The following is a 9,827-nucleotide window of genomic DNA, read 5'->3' as shown; positions in this document are numbered from 1 at the left end:
ATCCACCGCAGCACTCCTCCAAACCTTCTATTTCTCTCTGGACAAACTCTCTTTCTGCAATCTGCACTTTGCTCCAATCCAACCTTTCTTCTTCAACTACCACACCCTGTCTGACTGAAGCGGGGTTTATATCCCATGACTGGAGTCAGGTGTCTCTAAGTGAGAGTCAGGTGCTCTAATGGAGTCAGGTGCTCTAACTGGAGTCAGGTGCTCTAACTGGCCACAGCTGTTCTAGTTAATCTAAAGCAAACCTTCCTCCCTTGGCAGGGAAAAAGGCCCCCTGCTAACACTCTTATGCTGCCCTCTGGCCATGCTGTATCACAGTGCCTAGAATGATTTAAAAGTTTAACTTCAGACATCCAGGTTTGAAAGCTTTGACCTTTCCCATCATTTGGGATCCTGTTAAATAATGACTTTCAACTGTTTTGGATGCTTAAGTAATGGATGATTTAAAAACATGTCTCTCCATGGCCCTATCTTCACACCAATGGGGAAGGATATAATAAAACGCAAAATAATGGACTCATTTAATAATCTATTTTTTCTTCTTTATGTATTGCTTTCTGAAAGTGCTGTAATTTGGGGGTTGTATTTTTAAGAATTATCTATATTAGGTATATTTTTGAAAATACAACATTTTTTGAACTAAAGCTATGAAATAAAGAAACAAAAGCAGGCAGCAAGCAGATGCACTTGTATTCCAGCAAAGACAGACACCCAAAGGCACAGAATCACTGCGTATCATTATGCAGGATTAAAGTTATTATGCATACAGGAGAAGGAGGGATACGGTACCATAGATTTTAAAGGAGAACTCTCCACTGATTTCAGTGTGCAACTCTGCTTAAAATTTGATAGTATTTAATAAGTCTTGTTTTCCTTATTAAAATAATCAGGTTGCTACTGTTCTTGTTACAATATAAAACTGAAAATAATAAACTGGGGTGTTACTGCTAACATAAACTGGAACTATATTGTACTATGTTACCTCAGCAGGAGCAGTTGTAATTCCAAGTCCAAGGTTCTCAGATATTACAAAAGCACTGGCTACCCAAGAAGTGATGGTATCAGGTACAGTAACTTCCATTGTTGTGTCTTTGTTGGATCTAATAACAGAAAAGCACATCCGAATTTCAAAAGTGCTAATTTAATGCTCAGTTAATAAAATGTTTAAGATAGATCATAAATGTAGTCTGAATTCTTAACAGGAAAGATTGTTGTTTACCTTTTCTTCTTCTCCCAACTTTCTGTAACTATGCTTTTGTTAGGCCCCAAAGTAATAATTAAATGGTGAATTAGAAATTACTCACTGTAAGACAATAAATCCCTGTATATTCTATAGAAATACCCTCCAGATGTCAGCTGTTTTCCTAAAGTTCCTGATACTGATGCTTAGTTAAATGAGTAGCATGTACTGAAGCACAATACAGGTCAGACTGTGCCACCAATTTAGCAATTTTGGATGGTCGCATGGTTAAGACACTGGACTAGGGATCAGTAAAGTAGGATTTAATTTCTGCGTCTACCACAGATTTTAGTGTCACCTGAGGTAAATCATCTAATCTCCCTATGCCTCATTTACCTATCTGTATAAGGGACATAATACTACTTCCCTTTCCCCAACCTTTCTCTGTGTTGTTTATTTAGATTGTAAGATCTTCAGGCAGTGATTGTCTCTTAAAATGTATTTGTACAATGCCTAGCACAGTGGACCTCCAACCTTAGTTACTGCCTCTAGGTGGCACTGTAATATAAATAGTAATAGAGATCAATGCAAAATACTATTTAGAATGTAATAGTGCAACATGCCCCTAGAAAATAATTAAAATATGTCAGAAATCCAGAGCAAGTGAGTGTAAAAGTCTCTGTTTTCCTCTAAGCATTTACCTAGTATTGGTGTCAATCCAAAGCCAAGTCTCCGGGAAATTTTTCCTTACATGTGGACTACTGAAAGCAGGAAATCCAGCTGCAGAATCTAGATAGTCAGTGAAATCTGCACTGTGGGGTATCATTTCATCATCTACAAAGTTAAAATTATTGTCAATATCAGAAAACTCTACATAGTAAAAAAAATAAAATTAGCACCTTGTTTTGTGTATAATTATTTACAAACTCACGAGATGTTTGGTAACAGTACACATGGTATTTCTGAATTGAATTTAGTGTTATTGCACTGTTATTTTCGCGTAAAAACACAAAAGCATTACACACGAAATTTAAGTTTGGCAGGTCTCTATGTCTATACAGCTAGGTCATCAGACTTGGGCTAGCAGGTCTTGTGCTACAGTCCAAACGTAGCTGTATAGACAGTACTTTGAAGCTGCAGCTTGGGCTGGCGCTCAGGCTCTGAACTCTAGGGAGGGGGGTCTTCAGACCTCAAGCTCCACCCAAGCCACAACCTCAAAGCGCTGTTTAGAGCACTAGTTTGAGCCCCTCTACCCCAAGGGCTCACTCCTGCTTGCTTCCAAATGCTGTGTAGACATACTCTACTCTTTGGGGGTATATATATACTCCATAGTGTATGAATAGCACTGTGCCAGGAGTGCTGAGCCATTGCTGTTTAAGCCAATGGGAGTTGCAAACACAAAGCACCTCTCAGGTCCAGGCCCCTTACGGCCACTTTGTGTCAAGACAGCAGTAGCATGGACAGAAACCAGAGTCCATGGGGGAAAAATGCAAAATAGCCTAAGTCCCATGTTCAGATCAGCCTAAGTTGATCAGGAGCCTAAGTCCCATCAACTGATTTAAGTACTTATGAAAGTGTTACCCCATATTTATACCCCAAACTCTCCAAGCATTTCAGGTTGCAGTCCTGCAAACACCTATTCATGAGGGTAGTCATTAGGGATGAAGCCAATGGGCCTTGTCACAGTGGTTAAGACTGCTCATGTCAGTAAGCATTTACAAGATCAGACTGTTAAGGTTTAATCTTGAGCCCAGAATCTGATTTAGCCAGGCTGGGTGCAGCATAAATAACAGGAATTCTTCTCCCTAGATTGTACAGTAGCTGCAGAAGTGCTCCACAGAGACTATTCAGTCATATGAAGTAAGGTTTTATGTGCCCACACACATAAGACAGAGGGCGAAAGGATCTGTCTAATAGCCCTGCAGGCTCGATGCAATGAGCTCATGAAGAGTGCAACTCACCTCCAGTACATTGCACACAAATCTAGTCACCCAAGGTGCACAGCTGAACCACACTGGTTCCGCTGGATAGGAACCCTCTCCGGTTGTGGAGGAAGGGTCTGTATTTGAAATATCTATTTCAGGAATTTGTCTTCAAGCCCGGATGGATCTTTTGTCACCTCAGACAACAACATAATCCTGACAAATACGCAAAATACACAAAGATAAAACATGTAGGCCAAATTCTCCCATATTATATCAGTCTACATATAGGTAAGTCTATGACTTCTGTGGAGTGACTCTGGGTTTTTCCTGGTGTAACTAACCAGAATTTGTCCCTGCTTGTTTATCTTTAACTCTCCTGGATCTAGCAGATAATGGTTTGGTTATGCCAATTTTTATTACTTACAGAGAACATCATTCTTGTCTTCTGGAAGATTTGCATCAGTCAATACCCAGAGGTTGCACTTCTGGGTAAAAAAACCAAAACAAACATACAATCTATCTCAGTACAGGACATTCAAAGTACTCAATATCTTATTTTTTGTTTCTTTCATTCTTTTTAAATGTCTTTCTTTCTTTTTTAAATGCAAGTCAATTTTTAGCAAGTCAAATGCATGCCACAACAAATGCTATTTTCTGACTTTGAATCCTTACCACACCATCAGACATCACTTAGGGTGGCATGACATTTTAGCGTAAAGAAAAAAAGAATTAAGTACAAAGACTTCAGTGTACTGGTAGTTCATCTGCATGCTTTCATTTTGAAATGGGCATATAGTGATGAATTTCACTATTATCTATTAAAATTCTGTGAATACTTTCATTTTTAGACTTTTGTAAAACAAAATTAAATTCTCCCCAAAAACAACTTGATCTCCTCTTGACAAACACAGTAGAAACCATGAAAACAGTGCATTGTCTACAGTTTTTAAACTTTACAAGGAGTATTTAATATATTTTCCTTCTGCAGAGGATGTACAAACAATTAAAGAGAAAAAATCCAACTTCTAGATTTAAAAATGATACCTGAAAGACACTGAGAGGACTTCTGATTGAGTCAAAATATTGTGCTGTGTTGTACAAATGTAGTTCATGGAGCACCTAAGAAAAAGAAAATAATGCAAATTGTGAAAGCAGGATGCAATTCTTTACATAAAATATACTGTACAGGATGTTAATTTGCAGAGCTATCCCTCAAACAGTAGATCTCTTGCCTCTGGAACATTGGAGTTACCAGATGAATGGGGTTAGACAATAATGGCTTATACCAGTGGTGGGTAACCTGCGGCGGGGGGCCACGTGCGGCCCATCAGGGTAAGCTGATTGCAGGCCATGAGACATTTTGTGAATATTACTGTCCACAGGCATGGCCCCCGCCGCTCTCAGTGGCCGTTCCCAGCCAATGGGAGCTGCGGGAAGTAGCGGGCATGTGTGAAGAGCTTTCCTATGTTATTTGGTTCTAAAAGAAAAATTATTTGACTGTGAAAACTGAGCAGTTTGATGGACAAAGTTCAACGTGTTGGAAAAAATGCTGAGTGGAATATTAGTCCTCTAGCATATCTAAGGAATGATAACTTACAGGACAGAACAAGTAGAATTCTAAATAAAGGGTCTCAACTTACAAATAGTATACTCATAAGCAGCTCACTAATGTTGATAGACTACTTAAATGAGTAAGAATTGTTCACACAAGTAAAGGTTGCAAGATCAGTCCCAAAGTTGCATTTTATACCTATGTCTACGTAAAATAAAATATAAAAACTGTTACGTTTCCATAACCTTATACTTTTCAGAAATACGCTGCATGCAAAGCTTTTTTCTTTTACTTACACTGTCTTCTGTAATGTCACTACTTTCTCCCAGGAGCTTTGTACTTTTGTCAACAACTGAAAGTCCAATTACAGATCTGGGTTCGGTTGCACTGATTTTAAGGGAGACTTTCTCAGATGGATTGACTATATCTTTATTCCAAGATATTGTGATCTAAGAAAAAGAAGAAAATTATGTTGGTTTAAATTACATAGTAATATTTCAGGGTCAGCCAAGAGCTTTCAGTCATGAGCTTTTTATTTTAATTAGTTGTAGCTGAGAATCTGGTTTTACTGGGGAAGGCATGGTTCCCACCAACTCTTTGAAGGGACTAAGGGTTTACATGCTGCTCCCTTAACCCTCAGATTCCTTAGATCTGTAGTTGGTAAGCACCAGCATCCCCATGAACATCCTTTGTTTCTGTGATAGCTACTGTCTTGGCCAATAACGAGTACTGAAGGGACCACTAGAGCTAAAAGGACGAGTCTGAGCTAAAGCACCAGGTTCTGTAGCTGGAGCAGTCATACTTACATCTTCTGTGGGCTGGGTACAGAGGGGGTTGTGTAACACACTCTGGCCAGTGAGTTATACTTTCAATCTGCAAACCAGCCCCACAGGTTCCAAATGGCCCTTCCACAGCTATTCTAATACTTCCATAAGGGGTTGAGGAACAGATGCCAGTTCAATACTACTGTTTCAGATTAATAATTTTGCCCTTTTCTTAATTGGAGAACCAAATTTTACTCTAAACTCTTGACTGGAAAAATGAATTGAAGGAGAGAAACAGGTCTTCACAGCACTTCATTCATTGTGAAAAGTCTGGGCCAGTGGCAAACATACTATCAATGGCTAAAGTAAATGTGATTATCACTGCTTATTATACTGTAAATAAGACAACAGACTGATTCATGAAGAGAGTTGGGTTTGGATTAAACAACATTTAAAACACAGTTGCTGAGTTATTTATTGAAATAAAAAGCAAGAACAGGCTATAAATTACTCCCAAAAGTGACCGATTACGTTTCTGCTGCACATAGGAAATTTCAATAGCTATCCCTCACAAAGAGAAGTAGAAATAGCCTGGAATTCTTGTAGCTTTGAAGAAGATCAATTCTTTCATTATATCCCATTGGTTTCCAAATCTGAAGGTTTCAGTGGCTCAAATCATGAGACTAATATTTAATTCCCATTAATTCACCTTCCCAATTTTCCATTATCTCTGTATTTAAGATTGCCTGGTTTTCTCATCTTTAAATTGCACTTCAATTACATACTTATATTTTGGCCTGTTCCCACAAACCCATGCTCACAAGACTAGTCCATACTCAAAGGTTTGCAAGAACAGGCCCTAGCTCTGTAATATAAAGTACACTGTAATCTTCACTAGGACCCTAATACAGCACCACTGAAGTCAATGGAAAGATTCCCATTGACTTCAAAGGAGCTGGATAAGGCCCTATATGCTTTCTTGTTACAAATATCTTCTCCTGTTTCTGATCTTAAACTTCTGAGTTTTAGCTCTCAGCTACGTTACCTTTACTGATTGTTATTTTTAATTTATTGACCTTCTAAAAACATAGATATGCAACACAGCAGGAATGTGTCACATATGGGGTATGAACAGCAGCTTTCTGACCCCCTTGCCACACAACCTGTTTATAACACCACAGAAAATCCTCAGCTCCCAAGAATGGTTCCAATGAAAATTGTTCAGCATATTCATAGATTCCAAGGCCAGAAGGGACTATTGTGATCATCTATAACACAGGGCATGGAACTTCCACAGAATAATTTCTAGGACATCTCTTTGAGAAAAACATCCAATCCTAATTTTTAAATTGCCAATTTTAAAATTACAACTCTTGATAAATTGTTCCAATGGTTAATTACCCTCACTGTTAAAAATGTACACCTTATTTCAGGTATGAATTTGTCTGGCTTCATCTTCCAGCCATTGGATTGTATCCTACCTTTATCTTCTAGATTGAAGAGCCCATTATCAGATATATGTTCCCCATGTAGGTACTTACAGATTGTAATTAAGTCACCCCTAAACCTTCTTTTTGTAAGCTAAATATATTGAGCTCCTATGAGGCATGTTTTCTAATCTTTTAATCATTCCCATAGCTCTTCTCTGCCCCTCTACAACATCCTTCTTGAATTCTGGACAACGAACTGGATGCAGTATTCCAGCAGTGGTTGCACCAATGCCAAATACAGAGGTACAATATCCTCCCTACTCCTGCTCGAGTTTCTCCCATTCAAACATCCAAGGATCACATTATCAGAGGAGTAGCCATGTTAGTCTGGATCTGTAAAAAGCAACAAGAGTCCTGTGGCACCTTACAGACTAACAGATGTATTGGAGCATAAGGATCACATTTTAAGGATCACATTAGCCCTTTTAGCCATAATGCGTTTGACTCCATTGAACAGGAGAAAAATTCCCACTGGCCAACCTTGTCCCAGATGCTACTGCTGTATTGCCACAAAGAGAACTGGCAGTACTCATGGAGAGAGGGGTAAACAGTCCCTCTATGCAGTCTCTCCATAGTTTGGTTCCTCTCCACATAGCAGAAACGTGTTCATTTCATTGTGTTTTCTGCCTTCCAGATTCATATCACAGCTGGGAGTATTGCTCCTCTGAGAGGACAACACTTGTATTTTCTGAATAGGGCCCTTCTGAATCTTTCTCTAGTCCAGTTCTGGGGGAATCATAGTTGAAGAAACTCTCTCCTGGTTTTCTATGATACCAGTATCTTCCCAATGTCTCCTCAAACAGTCTTTCACATAGGGCCTGAACCAACTGCCAGTGAAGTCAGTGTGAGTCTTTCCACTGAATTCCGTGAGCTTTGAATCTGACCTACATTGAGGAGGATTTTTATATCTGCAAATCTTCCATTCTGAACTATTGCTTGGCATGTAAGACATATAAAGAAAGTCATTGCAAACTCAGTCTTTGATTTACTACCTTGTTTTCAAGAACAGGCTGAATAGACAGAGTCAGGGCATCATTTACAACTTCCCCATTCTCATCAATATAAAAGACACTTATACACGCCACAGGAGCCCAGGAATTTTCTGGTTTTAAAGTGAACGTTGTCAAAACCTCTGTGCCTATAGCCACAATCTGTTCTTTAGCTACCACCTGAAAGGGAAAATAAAATGTCCACATTATAATAAGATACTAATTGTATTGCAATCACAAATCAACACCATTCTTCACTTCAGTGCCAAGAAAGATCACCGAATATACATTTCAGACCTCCAATCCCAACAAAACCAATGAAAGACCATACTTAACATTCCTGTTATTCCTAAGATATAAAAAACAAGGAGAACCACCAGACTTCCAAACTGTTCATTTTTTTTCAAAAAAGCAGTCTTCTTTTACATTATAAAAAAGAAAAAAATAGATCTGTGCCCTATTTCAGGTCAAATGTGAGATTCTAAGGTCACACTTGGTCAGCTTGCTGTTAATAGAAATCTATCCATCTAACAGCAAGCATCTTGAGCATCAGGGGTTAGAATGTGCTGTGACCTCATGTGGATTCTGGGGTGAAGGGGTTGGAAATGCACCCCTGCCCAGTAGACAAGTACAATCTAATTGGTGAGAGCTGACACTGCTGCTAAGGCTCATCAGCTAACAGAGCTGGCCTGACATAGAGAGGAACACACTCCTCCCTTTAAAAGAATGACAGAGCGGCCTTTCCCATACAGCTTCAAGGGGACAGATAGTGGGACTCCCTCTGAGTAAGGACTGAGCAAATACAAAGTAAGAATTGGATCCACTGTTTTTACTGAGCAAATCAATAATAATCAAATCTCTTAAATATTGAATCACATTTTTTTTTACTCATTTGACTTTATCTCAGGTTGGTAACAATCACCGCAAGTCATACACATGTAAAATTGGTACGTTACCAAATAACTGATCTCCTTTATTATCTTGTTGCTTGCAACACTCAGCTCAAAAGGAATCCCAACCTAGAGAAATAACATGATGATAGGACTAAATAGGTGTCCATGATGAATACCTGACAATAATGTTTTATTGGCAAGTATAGCTTCATATGAACATGTGTTACCTTTACATCTTGTCTTGGTTTTTTTATCTGGAGGTAAGTCATGCTGGGAGAGTTGAATACACCATGAACTGCTATATTACTTTCACTATCAAGGAAACTAGCCTGTAAGACAATACAAAAAAGGCTGCTGCTAGAATTATAAAAATCTATTTAATGCTCGTGTACATGCTATTGTTACATACTGTATGACACAGACTAAAAATATTATATACATATGGTTTCAACATAGTTAGGGTGACCAGATTATCCAAGCGAAAAAACAAGACATGCGGCATGTGGATGGGTGAGTTCATGGTGAAGAGGAAGGTATACCTGGGACTGGCTTGGCAGATTAAAGAGAGGGCACGTAGCAGCTCAGCAGAGCTTGGCAGAGCTTGGCACAGCTCTGAAGCAAGTTTATGAAACGGGGAAAGATTTTCTGACAACCTTACTGCAAGCGTAGAACAACCTTAAGAAACTGGGAGATTCCTGATTTTCGGGGACAACCAACCTGAAGTGGTGGGAAGGGGAAAGTGGCAATGTGAGACTGGCCTGAGATGCATTGATCCATGATCCCCACATGTGCTGTCATTCTCATCAGTCCAGCTCCCCACAGGCTCTGACCAGGTGGTCAGGTTTTGCAAGGGGGTTACATAACACCATTTTTTTTCACCAAAACTTCAGGGACCCTAGGAACGCCCTTGTAAAAGGACATTCAGGGCCATGTGGTTGCCATTCTCATAGTACTCATGTATGGCATGTCACTTAAAGTCAATGAGCAACTGAGTGGTGATTAGTTTACAGATTTTTTTAAGGCACTAT

The 9,827-nt window shown here is 39.2% G+C and overlaps 1 protein-coding gene across 5 annotated transcripts in view; it reads right to left on the bottom strand.

Moving 5' to 3' along the window:
- The window catches only part of CD109 (CD109 molecule), a 133,322-nt gene that overhangs the window by 50,475 nt on the left and 73,020 nt on the right, over nt 1-9,827 (bottom strand). For all 5 annotated transcript variants that reach the window (XR_012655499.1, XM_032764088.2, XM_075063804.1 and 2 more), the window contains 8 exons: nt 9,027-9,128; nt 8,863-8,925; nt 7,910-8,086; nt 4,960-5,112; nt 4,156-4,230; nt 3,536-3,596; nt 1,888-2,020; nt 989-1,106 (listed from right to left, as the gene is read on the bottom strand). Coding sequence is in view for 4 of the 5 variants with exons in the window: in XM_032764088.2 (XP_032619979.1) it covers nt 989-1,106; nt 1,888-2,020; nt 3,536-3,596; nt 4,156-4,230; nt 4,960-5,112; nt 7,910-8,086; nt 8,863-8,925; nt 9,027-9,128 (882 nt within the window). In the remaining variant the exon portion in view is untranslated. The remainder of the gene's footprint in view (nt 1-988; nt 1,107-1,887; nt 2,021-3,535; nt 3,597-4,155; nt 4,231-4,959; nt 5,113-7,909; nt 8,087-8,862; nt 8,926-9,026; nt 9,129-9,827) is intronic.

The sequence above is a fragment of the Chelonoidis abingdonii genome, chromosome 3, assembly GCF_003597395.2.
Source record: "Chelonoidis abingdonii isolate Lonesome George chromosome 3, CheloAbing_2.0, whole genome shotgun sequence".
NCBI lineage: Eukaryota > Metazoa > Chordata > Testudines > Testudinidae > Chelonoidis > Chelonoidis abingdonii.
Note: the sequence above shows the minus strand (reverse complement) of the source record. Positions and strands in the feature narration are given on the sequence as shown.